The sequence below is a fragment of the Egretta garzetta genome, unplaced genomic scaffold (assembly GCF_000687185.1).
Source record: "Egretta garzetta isolate BGI_Z169 unplaced genomic scaffold, ASM68718v1 scaffold139, whole genome shotgun sequence".
NCBI classification, from domain to species: domain Eukaryota; kingdom Metazoa; phylum Chordata; class Aves; order Pelecaniformes; family Ardeidae; genus Egretta; species Egretta garzetta.
In genome coordinates, this window is record NW_009260832.1 from 135,834 (window position 1) to 155,995 (window position 20,162).

The 20,162-nt window shown below is 38.5% G+C and overlaps 1 protein-coding gene across 1 annotated transcript in view; it reads right to left on the minus strand.

Moving 5' to 3' along the window:
• Window positions 1–5,784: 5,784 nt before the first annotated feature.
• The window catches only part of LOC104133554 (coiled-coil domain-containing protein 170), a 57,538-nt gene continuing 43,160 nt past the window's right edge, over window positions 5,785–20,162 (minus strand). Inside the window, exons 10-15 of the mRNA XM_035902359.1 lie at window positions 17,917–18,234; window positions 16,467–16,667; window positions 14,579–14,752; window positions 13,161–13,403; window positions 12,097–12,333; window positions 5,785–6,297 (exon numbers count right to left, since the gene is read on the minus strand). Of these exons, the coding sequence (XP_035758252.1) occupies window positions 6,097–6,297; window positions 12,097–12,333; window positions 13,161–13,403; window positions 14,579–14,752; window positions 16,467–16,667; window positions 17,917–18,234 (1,374 nt within the window). The 3' untranslated portion in view covers window positions 5,785–6,096. The remainder of the gene's footprint in view (window positions 6,298–12,096; window positions 12,334–13,160; window positions 13,404–14,578; window positions 14,753–16,466; window positions 16,668–17,916; window positions 18,235–20,162) is intronic.

Consider the following 20,162-nt stretch of genomic DNA (forward strand, 5'->3'; position numbering starts at 1 on the left):
TCCTGCTAGACACTCCCCAACACTGCCATCTGTCCTCTGTTCTGCTGTTCTCCATCCATACCCTCAAAGGCAGCCAGACCTAGCTAGTGGTGTCACATGCTGAAGTGACGCCATAGAAGTATTATTCTAAATGTCTCTAACACCAAACAATATCAAAATGATTAGACATTGATATTACTGTGATAACCTCAGCACCATTTAGCACTTTTCTGCACAGCCTGGCTTGGACTGATCTCCAAGGAAAGATCTAAGGGACTATTACACCATAGCCTGCAGGATTCCTTCATCTACACTGATGACCATAGCACTTCTGCTATAAAAATGATTGCAGTCTGCTTCACAAATATCCACACCTGTGCCTGTCTGGTTTGTCTGCTGCCATCATTTTACTCTCGTATTATTCCTTCTTCTTCTTCTTCTTGCAGTTCCATGTCCCCTACCATGAACCAGCAGTATTTTTCTGTCCCCTTGTGGTCATATGCCTGACATAGGCTTACTATTTCATAGGATCCCTCTAGGCTGACCAACCCCTTTCTGCTCTTTCTCCTCCCCACATAAGAGCATGCTTACTGCCCCCACCCCAGCAGCTCCAGAAAAACACCTAAAAGGGGTATGAAGGCTCTTCAAGTGTTTGCAGCAGTCTAAAAGACTCTGCAGTCTTACACAAGAAAGTGAACTGTATCTTGGTGTCTGCTGCGCTCCGTGCAACTCTGCAAAGGTCCGATCGCACCCTGGCTAGAGGTGAGGTGTGCAGCGCAGGAGGATGCTGCCAGGGCTGAGGGACAGAAAGTGGCAGCAGAGCAAGAGCACAGACAGATTTCTCCAGCAGCCCAACACAACCCGGCTGACTCTGGGGCTCCCTTGCAGGGGATGGACTTGAAACCTCCCTGGGTGAAGAGCAGAGATTTTGCTGCAGGTAAACGACCTGTGAAAGAGCAAGGTGAGAAAGATATTGTTAATGACAGAAAATTTAACAGAGCATGTGGCGATTAAGAAAAAACAACAGATGAGTTCAAAGAAAGGTCTAAGAGTTGTCTGCCAGTCTTTTGGGATGCCTGTTAGGTTGTGAGTCTCTGAGCACCCCTAAGGGCAAGAAGCCAGGCAAGGTGGCTGCCCATATCAATTTATACTGCTACTTCAGAATTTATACTGCATATTTTTACACTGTTACTGAAGTATTAAGGATATACAGAAGAAATGCTTTGAAATGTTTGCCTTAGTGCTTCTTCACCGTGCCAGCTTGAGCCCAAGAGGAGTCTGGCCATCTGTCAAAGCGCAGGTTACAGACTGCAGACGGTCCCTGTCAGGTCCAGAGGGGCGGCTTTTCGATCTGCCCAGATTCACAGCCCCATTTGCAAGGCTCTCCTCAACGCCCTGCCACATCCCGCAGAGCCGCTGTGGTCGTGCTCTTCCTCACAGTACGAAAACATGACCAGCAGGGGAAAGGGCTGAGTCAGCTCCGCTGGCGTGTTGCTGCCTTCACTGGGGAAGGTCTTCCAGCATCCCACAGCTACCACCACAGACTGGTTTCGCAATCCGAGCTCCCAGCGTGCAGCCTGAGGAGCAGTACAGCATCCCAGGGTCATGGCTGAGGGACGGGGAGGCAGAGGGCATGCACACCAGCGTGGGCACACCCAGCCAGGCCACCCAGGCCCAGGCAGCCCTCCCCGGTGGGCTCTGCTGCCCGCCGGGCTGCTTGCACGGCCGGGAACAGGAGTCGGCTACACCGCCTGGCAGGAATGTCGGCCCCCAGCCGGCAGTGTAAGCCCTAAAGAGCATTTGTCGCTGCTAAGGTGTGGGAACAGGCATATTTTGTAGATCAAGGTGCTTTTTTCAGGTTAAATTGCATTCAGTGGCCAATTTAAAAATAGTATTAATAGTAAATTCAATGCTTTGTTTATAACCAAGCGCACATCTTCCCCACCCAACACACCACACTCTCTTCCCCCCCAAAAAACCCCAAATCATCACTTTATAAAAACACTTCCATAGCCAGGGGCCTAATCCTATTCAGCTCCCAGCGTGGTTAGACTTCCCACCCTCTAGTCCCATCCCCAGCATTACCCAAAGCCATCTGACAGTCGGTTCCTCTACCTGGGACTACATGGAAGTTAACAGTTTGGACCCCATTTACCCAATCTTCTTTTTCTTGTTTCTCCTACTTACCAAAAGTGTAAGTAACCACAGGGAAAAAAAATAAGACAACGTCTCTCAACAGTTTTATTTATTGCCTTCTGAAAAGAAGCATTCTTCTTTGTCTCACGGCTCATTAGCTGACACTAAAACTGTCAGAAAAGTCGCCTATTTTGTTCAAGCAAATTGTCTTGTTTTGTAGATCTTTTATTTCTGACTCAGTTATTCCTAAGTAATTATGAGTACAGCCTAACAAATTCACCCTCCTTTTCTTCCAGAAAAAAAAAGCATTGCCATAGAGGACCCTTATTTGTTTTGACAGAAGAACAAAGTAACCTGAAATCTTCCATTTGAAAAGGATTATGATTGAACATTCTTTCCAATTTCTCTTCTGGCAAGCCATAATTTTTTCTGTTTTCCACATAGTTAACTAATTTTGTTTTCACTGCTTCAGTAATATCAGAGATTTCTCTTCTTTAAGTTCATAGAGAATTTCACTTCATTTTGTTCCCTTCCTCCCCTTTTTCTCTTTGATGGTCAAGAGAAATGGTCAGCATCCATAGGCTTAAAAAATACTTCTATTTCATATGAAAAAGTTGGGGAGAATACATGATCCAGTAGTCTTTTTCTCTAGAAATGCACCCAATTCCCCACCTGCTTTTTTTCATTTAGAAGCTGTTATGACTTGAGTCATCCATATTTCCCCTCCCCTGCACCATCATAATGTGCAACATAATCCAGTAACTGAACAGCCCTAGGGAAACGTGGATGATGCGCGCATCATCCATAGAAGGGAAATGTGGAAAAGCAAGCAAACTGCCTTACACAGAAAAAATAAACTCCAGAGCAACATAAGTCGAAGAGTAATTCAATGTGATCTGTCTTTATGCTTCCTAATTCTAATTCAGCAAAACATTTAAATGCTTTTGCACTTAATTTCTTTGAGGAATTGTGGTTCTGCTGCATTAATTCCTTGTTTGTTTTGAAGAATGTATTATCAACAATATGCTGTATAGACAAAAATTCATTGCATATATTTTAATACAGTCATAACGTTATAACACTCATTTTTCTATCTGCATTGTTGTGATTTTATTAGTACAATATTTACGGCATGTAAATTATTTCATTTCAATATCTACAACTGCAACATTTTAATTTGTTGAGTTTTGCATTTTTTTAACACTGCCAATCTAAAATAATGTTGTCATCACAGGAGTTGGTTCAGCTATTATTTGGAGAAATAAAATCTAGCCCTGTAGCTGTACCATTCTGCGATTTCACACACACTACCTTTTTTTTTAATATGTATTCTGTTGGTTAAATAAAGAATCCTTTACCACAATAACAGAGTAATTATGAACCAATAGCAAACCTTTAATCCCATAACTTTCATTAATACAAACAAACGTCATAAAAATAATCTACTGAAAGAGGGGTGTGTGCTGCCACAGCCCTAATACATACTTTACATTTCTGTCAATCAGATCTGTCTCATGTTGAACACATCTTTGGTTTAAAAAAGAAGAAAACCTTTGAAACAAATATTGAGGACATTCATAAGCCTGTTTTAGTATTTTTTTTTCAAAAGGAAGACTAAGTTCAATGTTGTATGAAACAAACCTTAAAAAAAGATTGCAAGGCAGTTTAAACTTTGTTCAGGGGTTAATTAAATTACATGGGTCAAAAATCACCTGAACTTTGTTCATGTCAAATTACTGCTTTTTTTTTTTTTTTTTGGTATTTGCTTTGGCTAAAAGAACAAAGGTGTGAGTACTCTTCTGGAAGTAAAGCAAATACAGGGAATATTAACAGTCAGCTAAGAGGTCATGTTCCTTGATGAACATTAGCATTAATATTTAAAAAAATACAGATCCACTGTGTAAAAAAAAGGCATTAGAAACCCCTTGTTCTAATTTCTGTTGGCTTAACACACAAGACAGTAATCAAGCTTTGCTACCAACTTCATGTGAAAACCTGCCTTCTCTGAAGTAATTTGGAGAACTTTGCTGGTGGCTCCTGTGGGGCTGGAACTTCCATGCTGGTGCCACGGCTGGTCACAGGGCAGCAGGATACAGGACTGCTGAGCACGGCAGGAGATTTTAAGTCTCCTGGCAGACATTAGGAAATCATCTCACAACCATAAAATATGGCTAAATACACACGCTTACTTTATGATTGGCACTCTCAGAGACTATTTCTTAAAGTTATGAAAGTATTATCTGGGCTGAGTGGACCTAATTTTGTAACGCAGTTTATTTAACATGCAAAATATGGTAAAATATGCTTTGTATAATATTTACTAAAGCGGATGAAGAAAACAGATTTTGTTGTTTAGTAATGTCTCAAGCAGAAGTGCCTACAGAACCAGCAAAACACAAGCTGAAACTACTCATATTCTCTCACAAAGAATTAGAAAATTATTGCATCATTTTCCAGCCTCTAAATTCCCAACCAACATATCATGTCTAAAAATATTTACATTTCAATCTTTTATTTCACTTTGAAATTGTGGTGCTTTCCTAAGTGTAATTCTATATAATTTAATACTAACTTTTTCCTTTATCCATTTATTCAACTTTACCTGAAAAACAATGTTCCATGGTAAAACAAGAAAGAAAATTTAATTTAATCCAGGTAGCCACAGGAGCATAAGAATATATGGTTTACAATGTCTCCTCAAATGACTGATTTTGCAAAAGCTTGGGTGTTTTTTGGTTTTCTACTAACAAGTCACTGAGCAATGATTCTTCAGAGGGAAGTGAAATAAAAGCAACCTATAATGCTTTGAGTCCCCAGCCAGATACCAAAATTACCACACTTACTTGAAAAAGTCTCATTTTTCTTAAAATAGAGTGCTCAGTTTTTGCAAGTGGGTTATAATTTGCTGAGATACTGTAAAAAGTCCACAATGGTCAGACATAAATAGGTAAGTCTTCTTTACTGTTCTGCATATCCATATAAAATATATAATGGGAAGAGACAACTAAAAACCATAGAATCATGTTTGAGTATGCTATTAAAACAGATTTATTGTTCAATTGTCTTTAAAAAACCACAAAGCTTAACAACATTCAGAAAGGGTGATAGACAAGCATATTATATGATAAGGATGTGATTCTGGACATCTCATCATTGCTTTTTTGAAAATAAAGACTTTAGTAATTCAACTATTTTCTGTAGCGGATAAGCATTTTAAGATAACTTTTTATTAACTCAGAAGAACTACCACTTATTTGGCCTATGGATTAATTGTCCAGGGACTACAGCAGCTAGACGAAAAATCTTCAAGGCACCATCACCAAGGGCAACGTGCAATTTTACCAAATATATCTACACCAGGCACATGACTGGACCCTGTGAAAGAGCCTTTGCTGACAAAGCGTAACTTTTTGTTTTGGCACAAAAGCAGACTAAGAAAAAAAAAAACAGAAGAAAAAAAAATCCCTTGTTCCAAAATTGTCTTCTGTCTAACTTCCAGCTATCTATCCTGACGCTAAAGTCCTTATGCGCAAAAATGCAGAAACAGGTCCCATAGTGCAAGAGGAACAGCAACGGGACAACCTCCACTTTCTTTCAACCCTGTCACCCAGTCATAAAGCTCATGGGATGTCACTGAAGCTGACATTCATTAGCAAGTACTTCCCAAAACTGTGAACTGACCTGGGGTAGCCCATGCCTTCAGTGCCTCTGCAATGGAACTGGAGGGCTATACATGGTTCACATATCGCCTCTCATTTTCATAACGGAAGAGGTGTGCTGTCCAGGGATTTTCTGTTTGCTATCTGCTGGCTTAGCTCTATCCATTTGGCTCAGCCTCCCTATTGAAACACTAAAAATCAGCCCAAGTCAGTATCTTTAGAGCAAGGAACAGAAATAAATATGTTTTCTGTGCATGTCTAACAGGTAGGGAAGCACAAAAGACAATGTTACTTTGTTCTGTCTCCTTACAAAACACGTGTTTCAGTGAAAAAGCCGTATGCTTCCCTGCAAGTGTTCCTCTGGTGCCCTTGCCACATCTTTGAGGCAGACACAGGGGAAGCAGTGGTGCTGATGGGAGTGAATCAACCCTTCAAGGCGGGTAATGATTTCATAGTCAGGAAGAGCCAGGCTGGAGATGTTGAGGCCCAGCATCCGCGAGACCACCTCTCGGAAGTCTGCCAGCTGCAAGAGCAAACAGAAAGGAATCACTAACAAATAAAATATCAAGCAAAGGAGATTCCTGGAGAAACATATACATATATTCATGTATACAGAAACAAGCATTTGTATTAGCAGTGCAAAATGTAAGAATTTCTGCTGTCACTCAATACAGAGAGCTGAAGAGTATGGAAACAGCCTTTTGGGGCATACCTCAAAAAACAAAACAAGTAAACGACTGAGGAGCTAAGGATCTTGAACACAAAACACAGTTTCAAGTGTTCTTTAGTGTCCTTCAGAGGCATATCTACCCTGCTGACTCAACAGCGAAAACTGAGGAAAGACAGGAAGAGGAGTTGTACTTGGCCTAGATGACTGCAAATTATACAAATAACTGGAAACTCTGGTGGGTGCATCCCACAGCATAGGCTAAGGTGCTGGTCCTGACTCAAGCTCCTGACCACTGCCTGCCACTGCTCCCCTCCACCCTGCACTTTCCTGTGGAAACCACAGCAGAAAGGAGGAAGAAAGGTGGAGGTTCGGCACATCCTTCAGTCTGACTTGGAATCAGGATGAAGCCAAAATTCAAGATGCAGCAGCCTGGGAGATGCTCATTTTTCTTTTGTGCATAGCTGCTGAAAATAGATCATAGGCAGGGTGTTTGGCAAAGTAATTAAAGAAACCAGCTTTCTCTTTGCAGCTCGAAATGCACAGACATCCACAAGTAACTGCCATCACTAGTGACGCTGCCACCAAATAGATAAAAAACTTAAAATTGGATGAACATGAACACTGGTTTAGTCTTCTCAATTCACAGTATGGATCATGATAAGTCAAACTTCAATGCCTCTTCAACAGACAATGCTTTACACAGCCCAAATGACTGATGCCTTAATACTCTTTATCATCAACACATAATTGAAAGAGGAAAATGTTCCTATTTGAGGAAATACGCTTGTCTTGCTCTCTCTTTGAACATCAAGATCCCCATTCCCAAGCATGACAGAGACTCAAAATATCACAGAAACACCAAAATCATCGAGAAGCCAGACTCGCGCTCTGGTGTGGCAGCACCCTCACTCCACCAATCACGCTGATGGTTAATGGTAGGAAGGAGATAAATGGGCTCCTGAAACAGAGGTAAAAGCACCACTGAAATGCATGTCCATCCCCAAGAATACTGTGCAGAACTCTAAAGCAGTTACAACATTTGGGAGGCAAGCTGGAAAAACTCTGAAAACAAGGTCTCACTTCCAAGACTTTGCCAAAGACAGTTTGTTTCATGCCAGTACAAACCCTAAGGAACTGCCACCAGTTCAGAAAAACAAATATGGAAACTAAGACAGTATAGGGCAGAAGGATTTGAGAATTCAGTCCCACCTATCTGTCTTATCAAGGCAGTGCAACATCTTGGCTGAAATGTTGGAACAACGTAACACCAAAAACCCCCAAGTTCCCACATATTCTCTTCAACACCAAGTTCGGGGGGGTCACTGATGCAAGGCTCTGGCAGTGTGCTAGGCGAGTACAATTTAACAGAAGTTAAAGATTTTTTTAAGCATCTGGATCACAGACAGAACAAGCAGACAGCAGAGCTGGAATTTGTCTCCATACAGACTTTATGCTAAAGGATCACGGCAGCTCTCTGCAAAGATCCAGTCTTTGGATGAATTAAACCTCCATAATACAGCAAACCCAACTGATCTCCTGGGAGTCATTAGGGTCTGTACTTTGCAATTGATTTCTTGCTCTCATATATTTGCTATTACAAGCTGTTCAACTTATAATTAAGTTGAATTATAATTAAGGTAACTGTGAGTAAACCAAATTGCACTACAACCATGTATCAAATGCAACCAAATTAAATTTGCTGCACTGACACAGATTATTGGTCCAGAAGAATTTTGCCAGAGGGAATTAAAAATGTATACACAATCATCTCAGTCTATTTCTGATGGGAAAAGCAGGTCATAGCTATACTGGATGGACAATAAAAATGTTAAGAATTCAATAACTTTCATCAGCAAATAACCTAAACTGGAAAGCACACAGAGCCCTTAAAGAAATCCTTTAAGACATTCACTTATGTGCATTTTAAATTGAGGATTTTTTTCCACTTTAATGGCATAACACCTAGACAAAACCCAACTTTTCTGACTATTCTATCGTGGCATATAAAGTACAGTGCAGACAAAGCTGTAGTTCAGTGGAAATGCAGAAAAAGTGTTGACTACAAATATAAATTCTCCACACAAACTGACAAGAGAACCATCACTCTTGGATGCAAAAATGCCCCACCAGGGGACATCAATCTGAATTTTAAAAACTCCAAACAAAAGCAACAGATGAATCATGCTGGACCATCTTTAGATCGCTATTGCATGTCTCACATGGAGCAAAATGCGTATTTACACTCTTAAGTTGAGACAGTGCTGTAAGTACACCATGGACAACTTTTTAAAATCTTGTGCTAAAACATATAAGACCTAAGAAAAAAAATAGATGAGAAATGTATTTCAGTTTTAAAAACAATGCAACAGAGACATGTTAAGAACACAACAGTTCTGCTGAAATACTAGAAGCTAATAGAAGTACCACCTAACTCTCTTTTTAAGGCTTTCTTCAATAGCAGTTAACATTTCTAAGATAGTCACGATCTGAAGTAAAGGAGGGAAATAACAAAAGACGAACATCACTACTACAGACTCAAAACCAAAGGCTTGTTACAGCAGTAAGCACTCATCATAAATTTTTTTTGCACTTTCTATCCAGTGAGTAAAATTATCTGAAGTAAAAGAGATTGAATGAATGCAATTTAGAGCATCAACCCAAAATATCTGGAGGGGGGAGCAGAAGTAAAAAACAGACACTACATTTTGGTTTTACCCTGTAACTACAGGAAAGTAGAAGGGGTCTTATTCTAATAGAAAGAAAAAAAAAAGGGGGGGGGAAACTAAGACTGGAAAAATCCTTATAACAATCAAAAACTCAACCAAAACATTGCCATTTATATTCTTACTCCAAGTACTACTGCAAATAAGGACTTGAGTTAAATTGATATAAAACTAATATACATTCAGATTTTAATCTGTAGTTGACTGCAGTGGTTGCATGCCAATGTTATCAGTCCCTGTGAACATCCTTTTTTCATCAGTCATTATGCATACCCTTTATCTAGTCTTATTAAAATTAATGTCAGCTGTGTTAATATTTATTTGTACTCAGAAATATGCAATATTGATATATGAAGTCAGAAAGTTTTTCTGTTCACCCCACAGACAGAGGAAATCCAGTATGGATATCTGTAAACTTACAATTACTCTTGTAAAATTTCAATATATCCAACTAATTCCTCACTGCATATCCATTCTAGTAATCTCTACTTTTTTGACTTTTCACATATAGCTTCGCCTCTCTGGTTTTTACTCTGCAGTATAATTAAAAATTGCTTTGAACACCTTTTTATTTAATGGTTTTATATGTCTACCCAAGAATGTGGATGCTTTGCTGTTATTAGCTACAGTCACCAGAGCTGACTGTTAATCCTAAAGCAGACTGGCAGTGTTATTACACCCTTCTTACAGGGCTTCACTTCTAACAATTTGGATGCTTTGATTCTGTGCATTCACTTAAAGAAAAAAAAAAAAAGAAAAAAAGGAACAAAACACAGAAATGCCAAAGCTAATTCTTCCTCTTAAATTAGTAAGAATTACTAAGAGCAAAGAACGACCAGAAACACTGTTAAATCCCAATTATTTTAAATTATTTAAATCAGATCTTAATCTCTGACCTCACTTGGGTATGTTCTGCCTTTCTTTATGATCACAAAACTAGTCAATGTCTTAACCAGCTGGCAGTAGTTCAATTCTGCACACTTTTAATTTCAACAGTACGGAAAATAGCCACACAATATTACGATGTTATTTAACATTACACATAGTGATATCCATGGAAAGCAGAGTATACCTGAAAAGAATATGCAAATGCATGTACAAGCAGTCAACCTGGCCACATCAACAACTCCATCAGGTAACAGTAATTTCGGTTTCTAGTAGTTTTCTTAACATGCATACACACACAGATGACATGGCTGTGCTTATATTCAGATTAAATACATACACACGTGCTCAGAGAAGTATTTAACATCAGCATTCACTACCTTTTACAGACAGTGAGAGAAGTCTGGTCTAGTTTAGCTTCCCCAAGAAGGAAGAACAAGTGAGTCCAAAGCAGGTGAAGAACTACACAGGGCATAAGGAAGGAATTCTCCTTGGGTAATGGTTTGGGAGAAGTCAGGAAAAAACCTCACACGATAATTAATGAGACAGAGAGTTTAGAATGAATTCTCTGACTCAGCAACAGTAGCTTTATTTTAAGGATAGATTTTAGCCAAGTAAACTGTTAAGATACAGGACAGTACGCTATGAATATTACCGCCAATTCTCATATTCTTAAAATGCCATTACTGCTAATCAGCACCGCACAAGTACAAGGCATCAGTTTTGCCAACAGCTTTTCTCCCAGTTTAGCAGTAGTTCCACCTGCAGATATTTGAAATGTTGCTGTGCTGCAGATGATTGTGGATGCTGGTGAATTATAAGTTGGCGTTTTTCTTTCACTAACCTGGAAAGCTTGAGAACTAGTTCTGCACTGTGCTTGAGCATTCTGCACTTGGTAACTCACTTGCCTCACTTTTCCCATGTTCTTCAAATTTGGCCAAAGAACACCGCAACAGTATTGAAGTGGCTTGAAATGCCTTGGGTTCAGTCAATAAGAATTCAACATTTGTGTGTTTTTAGCAAGTACTCAATGTACGATTCCATGGAATAATTTCCTGAATATAATTCATAACTTCTGTATGCAGGATGCTTTGTTTCCTCGTGAGACATATGAAGAAATTAAATTTTCCTGCCAAATTTCTAACCTTCATTATAAAACAAAACAGTGCTAAAGCTTTCTAGGAAGAAAGATCCCCAGGTTGTTGGTTTTTTTCTCCATGTGAGCAAAACAGTACTTTTCTAGACTCATTTTTTGAAACAGCATTCTTAAATTTCTTCCAGAGTCATTGCTAAGGCTAACACATAGCATAAAAAATCTAGTTAGAAAAACTAAGAAAGTTCTAAGCAGTTGGAATAAGGAATTTAAAATTACACATCACTTTTTAAAGAAGTATCCCATTGGCTTTCAACAATTATGCCATCTATACAAAACACAATATGCAGGGCAATTACACATATACATCACAATTTTTTGAAATTAGAATGGAACACATTTACTAATGTACTTCCCTCAAACTCCTTATACCCTGCCCAAAGTGAGTTACCACAAAAATTTTTCTTACCTAAACTTTAACAAAGTTATGTGTCACAAATCAATCCAAAATAGTTACATTTAATATTAACTTTGGTTTGGGTTTTTTTTTTTTAATTTTCTGATCTTTTCCAACATTCTTTGAATTTATGGCCTATACATGGTAACGTGCAAGTAAGTTGTATACCTAAGATAAATGGAAAAAATGTACCTTAAAAAGATACTGGGATTTTAAAGCATTTTTATACTTCTCCAAAAGCCAATATAATATTTTGCAGTGAACTAAGAAAACAATGCCAGTATTTATTATTCGTTCTGTTGCTTACGTAACTTGAAGAATAGCTTTGCCTCTAAGAATTGCGACTGCCACTCTGGCTCACAACTGTCAACTAAAATTTCCTTGTTAAATAATGTTCACAAAAGTTTTCAGAACAGCTGGATAGCTGGTCCACCTATACCACATTCTTATATTCTAAGTGACAGCTAGCATTTGTCAAATACCTATACACCTACCTGTCTCTCTCTTTTTGCTAACTCTGCAAGGGTAGTTTTAAGCACCTTCATCTCGCTGGTAACTGCTTCTAACATATTTTTGTTTTTTTCTTTATCTTCAGTAGCTTTACGCTCCTTTAAAAGAAGTTCTGATTTGACAGAGGTAAGCTGTTTCTCAGCCTTTTCTTTCATTCTTTCCAATTTGCCTTGAGACTTATTGAGTTCTTCTATTGTTCTGTTCTGCTCCAAAGTTTTGATCTGCAATAACATAATGTTAAATTTGCCACACTTTTTGATCTAACACAAACAAATAATAAAGATAATCAGAAGTAATCATCAGTAAGCACTTTAATGTGGTTTCTCATGGGTTCTTGATGCAACCACATGTATGTGTGAACTGAGTAGTTATAAAAATTTCAGCCTAATTAACAAAAAGCTCTTTGTTTCAAAGACAATTAATTCTCTACAGGTTTTGTGAAAAGAGGTAACTGGACAGCCAAAAAACCACATCGAGAGTTCACTCTCTGCTAGCCCCTGGAAAAATAGCATGAAAAAGAGTTGCCAATTGTTTTGCTGGTCGGAACACGCACCTACTTTTCTACTTCACTCCACCAGCCACAAGACAAAAGCTGTCAATAACTGCAAACTACTTGTTTTCACTTGAGTTAAAGCAGGCAATTCATTACTGATGCAATGTAATAAAACAGGAACAATGGAAATTTAGCATCTTGCCTAGTTTATGCGGAAAAAAACCCTTTTTCTCCCTCCATACCTACGAGAATAATCTTCTGTGAGCAATGTATGGGAAAATATAAGATTACAGCCACATCGACAAGAAAGAAAGGGATGCACATATCATAATTTTCTTACGCTAGCCTGAAAATTTACATTGCGCATTACAGATGCTACTTAGTATAGCAAGACAAATTGCAAAATACCCCAAACATCATAATATTACATTTGCTTTCCCCACATAAATGGATTTGAGCTGTTCTCCATGAACACATTTATTGTAAATAAACTGCAGCTGTATCCAACTGGAACAGAAAAATGGATAAAAGCACAAATGTAACTTTTTAACTCACCTTAAGTTCATTGGTTTCAGACAGCTTGGCTTTGAGATCAGCATTCGTTTCCCTTGCCAGATCAAGCTGCTTCTGTAACCTCTCTATCATCTTATGTAACTTTCTGACAGTGAGATTGGCCTCATCCCTCTCCACAGCTAAGGCGGTCCTTACTTGCTTCTCTTCTTCTAGCTGGGTTATTTTCTGCCGCAGAAGGTTCATGTGCAGCTCTTTGCTTTCAAGTTTTTCTTTCTGAGTCTTCAACTAGTTTTCCCAAGACAGGAATATTTGAAAAAAATATATGTGAAAGGCAACAGTACTACACAGATTGTTTTGCAGATTTAATCCCCATATCACATATTTAACCTGAACTCCTATCCCTGTCTTGAAAACTCTGTGAAGCAGTATAAACATATACTACCAATTCATTGTGCTTCTCCATCCCTGAACTTGTGCACTACCTTTTAGAATGAATTTACATATAAACTGCACCCTATTTGAACATAAATACTTGTGCAGCACTCACAACATCTGAGATTGTCTGAAGTATAAGAGGGATTCATTAAGGAGACAGTGGTTTCAGTGGTGATAGTTTAAGATATTTCCACCTTTAATCAGTTAATTAAGGCTAGTGTGAAAGAAGGAGAATCAACATATAGAAATAAGAGAACTTTCATCCACTGCTCCAATACAAGGTCCAACAGCTTAGTTTTGCGGTGCTCGGGGAACTACCTATTTCCAGTTTACCTGAGAGAAGCTGCCAGGCTTTATTCTGGAACATCTGAGGAGTATTAACATACATACTACACTCCCTGATAGAGAGGCAGTTTGTTATAAAACAATACAGTGTTGTTTTAAACCTTAAACAGACCTAATTCTAAGCTCTAAACCATTCTGATAAGCCTAAAACCAGAGGATTTCACTCTGTCATAACAGGATGATGGAGGGGTGTCTGACCAAACTTGAACAGATTTTATCTTAAAGGAGGCCAGTTCTTGTTGGAAATGTTGAAATTCTTGGTGAAGTACAACCAACATCCTACCAGCTTCTAGAGAAGTTTGTGTAAGATGCCCCTCTTCCCAGCAGATCCTTTTAGACTTAAATATTGACAGTAGTTGTTTACAGAAGTATGTTATAAATGTGTATTAAAAAGTAGATGTATATACACATATAAACATGTATAACTTTATACATTTAAGAATTTGTGAAAAGCAGTATCATGTATTTAACCAAGTGGTAGTTTTAGTTGTTTTAATATACAGCCTGTTTGCACAGTTTGCAAACATTCACCATCTTCTTTTTATGTAATGGACATCTTTGAAATTCCTTGTGCATACATGAAGCTCCAATCTTCTGCCTCTAGCAAGCCACTATAGAAATACAACCAAAACAATGTTTATCTTTGAGACAAAGAGTAACAGTATGCCTTTTTTGCCTACCTTCCTTCTTAGGCTATATGCCATAGTCTTGTTTTCAATCACTGCATCACCTTCCAGTTTCACTAACTGCTCTACCCGGGCTAGAATCGCATCCACATTCATATCAAATCCAACCTCTGCTGCTAGGCTATCCAGCTTCATCTTCTCATTAAGCTGCTCCAGAAATTTCAGATACTAAGATAAGATGTGGAAAGAATAACAAAACTACATTAGAAGTAGTACTTAAAAGCAATTCCCCCTATACCAGCAACAAACTATACATAGCCAAGTCCACTATCCACAAGAAATAGCGTACTGAAAGGGTATGTTTATAGTACACACTCCTGACACAATTGGAAATTCTCCATTTGCCTTTTCTAGTCAACATTTATTTTGTTCATAATTCACTGGGCCTACTGTGTTTATCTTCTCAGCAAGACCAGATTGATTTCCACTCCCCTGCAGTAAGAGCACTAGGTGTGTGTGTCTGCTTCTGACTCCAGTCCCTGTCTGTGGCTCTGCTGCTTTACACAACCATGCGCTGGCAGGGAGAAGTTAGAGAGGACAGCTACATCCCAACTAATTGCAACTGTTGTGATTGCCCACTGCTGTGAACTCTAAAACAGATAACACTGGCACCAGGGATGCCGTGGGTGAGACCCGATGTAGTCTGAGGAGACGCAGAGATGTTCACGTGGTCAGTCTTTTGCCCTTCTTTGGAAGAGCAAGTTTTAGAGATAACAGTTATTGGTTTACAAATAGCTTTAAAGATTATTTTAATTGCATCTCCATTTGGCTTACTGTTGTGAACATGTACAGATATCAAACATTATTTAATCTGGGTTTTCCTTATTTTGTCCTGCCCTGCTAGCTTTTTTAAAATTGCATTAGTTCCCTGGTCTCAAACAGCCTCTCTTGCAAAGTCCAAAGCTCTCCTTCTCGCTAAGAACTGTATTTGCTTTTGTTTTGTCTTACTTCGTAATCTTTGCAAAGAAACAACAGAGAAAAAAAAACAAACCAGATCCATAACTTGCTTGAGCCCAAGATGACAAAACAAAGAAAGAACCTCCTTTTGTTTTGTGATGCTTCTAGTTCAAAAAGTTAAAAACAGCAGCATCAGAATAAAGTACTTAAATTGTTCATTAATAGAAAAAAATCACAACAAAAATTTCTTAATTGCAGCAAAATCTAGAGAGAAATTAAACTAGAGCCACGTGTTCTTCAAGGAGGTAGCAAAGGGGAAGGAATAGCTCCATTTTCTGTTTTGTTCCCAATGTGGTGGATGCTTCATTCATAAAAGTTACCCTATCATAGACTAATGCAAAACAGACAGCACCAAATTGTTGATTCTTTGCAAATTCCACTTTCTAAGCATTGATCTTGGCCTGGTAACATGCTACAACTTTGTCTGTCTTAGCTGTATTGGATGGCTGGCTAAGCTTTCCAGGTCCTATGTCGTTTTTCAAACTCTTAGTATGTGGATGTGTTATAGGCTAACAGTGTGTTTATTCATACAATTAATTAAAAAATCCTGGCAGCCTTGATGGTCTAAGGATATAAAAGAATCAAGGACTGCAAGATCTTGAGAGACTGCAGACCGTATGATATATTAGAGAAGACAGAGAGATCAGAAAATCCTTGAAGGACTTCTGATGTATTTTACAGAGACTTCTTTTAATCTGTATTTTTTCACATTAAATGGATTTTGAACTCAAAAGCTTAGCTACTTTTTCCAACTAAAACTGTTGGTCAAAGAGAAGATATTACTACTCCCTACACAATGCCTGAGTTTGCTAATTAGTATTACTTGTAGTACTGTGAGTAATACTCAGCTGATCAATGCAATACAATTAGCTGCATCTCTGTCTTTAGCAACTTTTATGCAAAAGAAAATAAAGCGTGCAAGTACTTTTTGTTTCTCAAGCTTCAAACCATCTTGCATCAGATCTACAGACAGCAATTCCTGTTCCAAGTGTTTCAGCTGATCCTGGAAAGTCTCAGAACATTTTTCAGCTTTCCTGCTCCTCTCCAGAGCTTCTTGGTACAATCTGGTCTGATTTTCCAAAGCTTCAGTCAATTTAGCTATTTGGCTTTCAAGCTGAGATACCATCTAGGGAGCAAGAAAACCAACAAAACATATGGGGTTAGGTGGGGTGGAAATGTTAGAAAGATATGAAAGATGCACTCTCAAATTATTAAAAAGAGGGTAAAATATCTATCTTCAAAATACATACATTTAAAAGGACAAAAAGAGAAAAATCTGCTGTGACCCCCAGGAGAAAATGGCAGAAGTGGTGACATGCAAGATGCCCAAAAGTGAACAGCAGAAACTGTATTTAAGATGAGTCAATTGACTAAAAAAAGCTAATATCAAACTAATACAAATACAAACTAATTTAGACACAAATTTTTCAAAGATGTTAGCAAACCAGCAATACCTGGCAGTCAACTGACATTCTTTAAAATAAAACAATAAAATCACTAGTCTATCAAGGTGCTGAGTAGACAAAACAGATCAGAGGGATTTAGAAAATACATGCAGCATGTAGGTGACGTATGGATAGCTAAGTCTCAGAGGAGGGCTTCCCCATCATTAACTGTTGAAGAGTGTTTAACTAAAAGATTTTGTTAAAAAAAAAAAAAATCATTTCTGTAATTTAGCCAAAGCCCAAGGCTAAAAGGATAACATCTCATAACAAGAACCAACAATTCTGAAAACACTCCTAGCTCTACACTGTTAACTTTGGAACATATAATGTAATGGATTTTACGTTGTAAACTACTTATAAATTAAATGCTGGAAAGCATCTGATTACACTACTGCCGAATACTGAAAAACAGCTCTATCCCAAAAGTTGCTTGCTTCCCTCTTCCCCTCTCTCCTCTCCTTACTGTCATATAATTATTCAGTTACATAATTAATAATGTTGCATTTGCAACTCAGTGTTCAGACATTCATCTCCAAGCAGTCTCTTCATTTTAAGCATCTGTTTGCCTCCTGTTAATAAAATGAACAATAAGCACGCAAAACTCCTATTAATTTTAATGGCACAGAAAGGTTTCCAATTTAGACTGCAATTAAATACAAACAATAGTTTGCACTCATCCCACCTAAAAAACACTGAGAAATTACTGCTGGTCATACAGTGGAGAAAACACTAAATAATAAAACTGCAAGACCACCACCACCACCCCATTTTATATTTTACCTATTATCTCAAATCAATAGACAATAAAATTAAACATTTCTGTAATTTCAAAACCTAAGCAGAATGAAGTAACACTCTAACTGACGAATAAAATTAAAGGGGATCCAAAGAAAATAAATACACACATTGGGCAAGTAGTTGCCAACTTACTATTTCTTTACTCTCCTCTTTGCAATTCATTTCTTGGATGCTCTCCAAAATGGCCTTCTCTGAAGGTTTAACTATTGCAGATCCACTGCTGAGCAGAGTAGCAATTTGCTCTTTAAAAGCCACTAAAGAGCTCTGAGCAGTTCTAGCCTCTTCTCTGCTGCTCTTCAAGCTTCCATCCAGCTCACTGGAAGATTTCTTCAGGCTGTGCAGTTCTTGCTTTGAGGTGTCCAAAGCTTTCTGGTTAGCAGTCAGTTTATCTTGAAGGTTTCTGATCTCCATCTCCAAACTCTGTCTCCCTACTATAGCGCTGTCAAGATCCTAAAATACATGAAAGATTAAACGAGACTTTTAAAATTTGTTATAAGCCCTCCACACACAAGGCAGGGAATAACTCAGAAGCAGGTACTTCAGATAAAAAAAATTAGGACCCATATTGCTCATATGGGCTCACCATTAGGGTGTCATAGGAGAACTCCCACTGAAACTGATGAAAGCCCAAAGCCTGCTGTAATCACACTACAGACTAACCTCTTGCAGTGGCCTGCAAGAAGTAATACATGAATAAAGTTTGCAGGTAAACAAAAAACAATTTTTTATTGTAAAACTATTGCTATCTTATTTTTTAATTCAGATAATATGACTTCGAAAACAAAGGGTGAACAAGATGTAACACAAATAAAGCCAAAGTACTACACCTCGAAGGGGAAAACATGGAATGGAATAGAACGGAATGGAATGGAATGGAACGGAATGGAATGGAATGGAATATTTCAGTTGGAAGGGACCTGCAATGATCATCTAGTCCAACTGCCTGACCAATTCAGGGCTGACCAAAAGAATACATAGAAACAAAAAAATAAGAGCAGAATTAGAGGCGATGTCTGAGATCAGCTTACCTGAATGTGACAAAAATTCCTGAAATAATTTACACACAGAAATGGGGAGGAAGGGGCCAAACAAACAAAAAAAAAAAGATGATGATGCTAGGACAGCATAAAAGAAGCTGCAAATGCTCAAATGCCAATTTCATCACAATCTCAGATTGTGAAACATTCCCAAAAAAACTCAGAAAGGGAATTATTCTGAGATATGTCACCTTCTGAAGAAAGCAAAATCCCTATTAGCATAAGGTGAAATTTGCCTGAGGATTAGAAGAAAGTCAATTAAGAGCTATGTGTCCTTCCACAGAGCCTACAACTGCCCCCATCTGCTGCTCACCTGGGCTGTCAGTGTGCAGAAGCATGACTGGGGAAGAACTAATGGGATGGCAGTTCTATCTAGTACCCTTGTAATTTTTTTTTTTTTTAAGAAGTCAGTCCCTTGCATTTCATAAGTAATACACTTGAGCTAATGTCGTCTTTGGTAGGGAGACTGTAATAAAACTACATGGTGAACAGCCCATAGGATTTCCTGCTCAGGGACATCCTCAGATCTTTGGCATTTTGTCATGGTTCTCATTCAGCCCCTGACACTTATGATCCTTTCCTTCTAAGCTCAGAGCTTTTAAAAGTTATCTTCCCCTTACCTTCTGATGAAACAAGACTCAGTTTGGAAAGAAGAAAAAATATCCAGTACATATATATCTATATCAGTTGTATATAAAATATTGACCCAACAGGGCAGAGCAGACAGACAGAACTGTGTATCCTGACCATGATACAAAAGCAAATGAAAGAAAAATAGCCCATCTAAACATGAAGAAAAAAATCATCTCTCTCATTGATTCAACTTGTGAACATCTTTCCTTTCCCCACAATAGCAATATTAAGAGTGCTTACACGTTCACATACAAGAATAAAATTTGCAGTGAAACCAACTAAGAGCATAGCAAAGACTAAGTCTTCATTCCTCGGGGTATTATCTGATGGATAAAAAAAAAAAAGAGTATTCTTCACACAAGACAGAAAAATTGTGTACATTTGAGTTAAAGAATTGTTCCTGGAGCAGCTGCCACTATGCTGACCACTCAGGGGTCTCTCAGGGTCTACATGTGCTTGCAGTGTAGCATAGTAAGCCATCTGCATTAATGGAATACATGCCAATCAAGTAGTAAATCTGGGAGGATTTATGTAGATCAGCAGTGAGGATGGACAAAAAGGGAATTTGGGAGGCATCCTTGGATGCCGGGCAGACCCTGCTCTTAGGGAGGTCTGCTGCCTCCCAGGAGCCTGGGTTAGAGACGTCACTAGGAAACTTCCTAGGCTGGTCCGACCCTCGGACTACTATCCCTTGCTGCTCTTCCATGT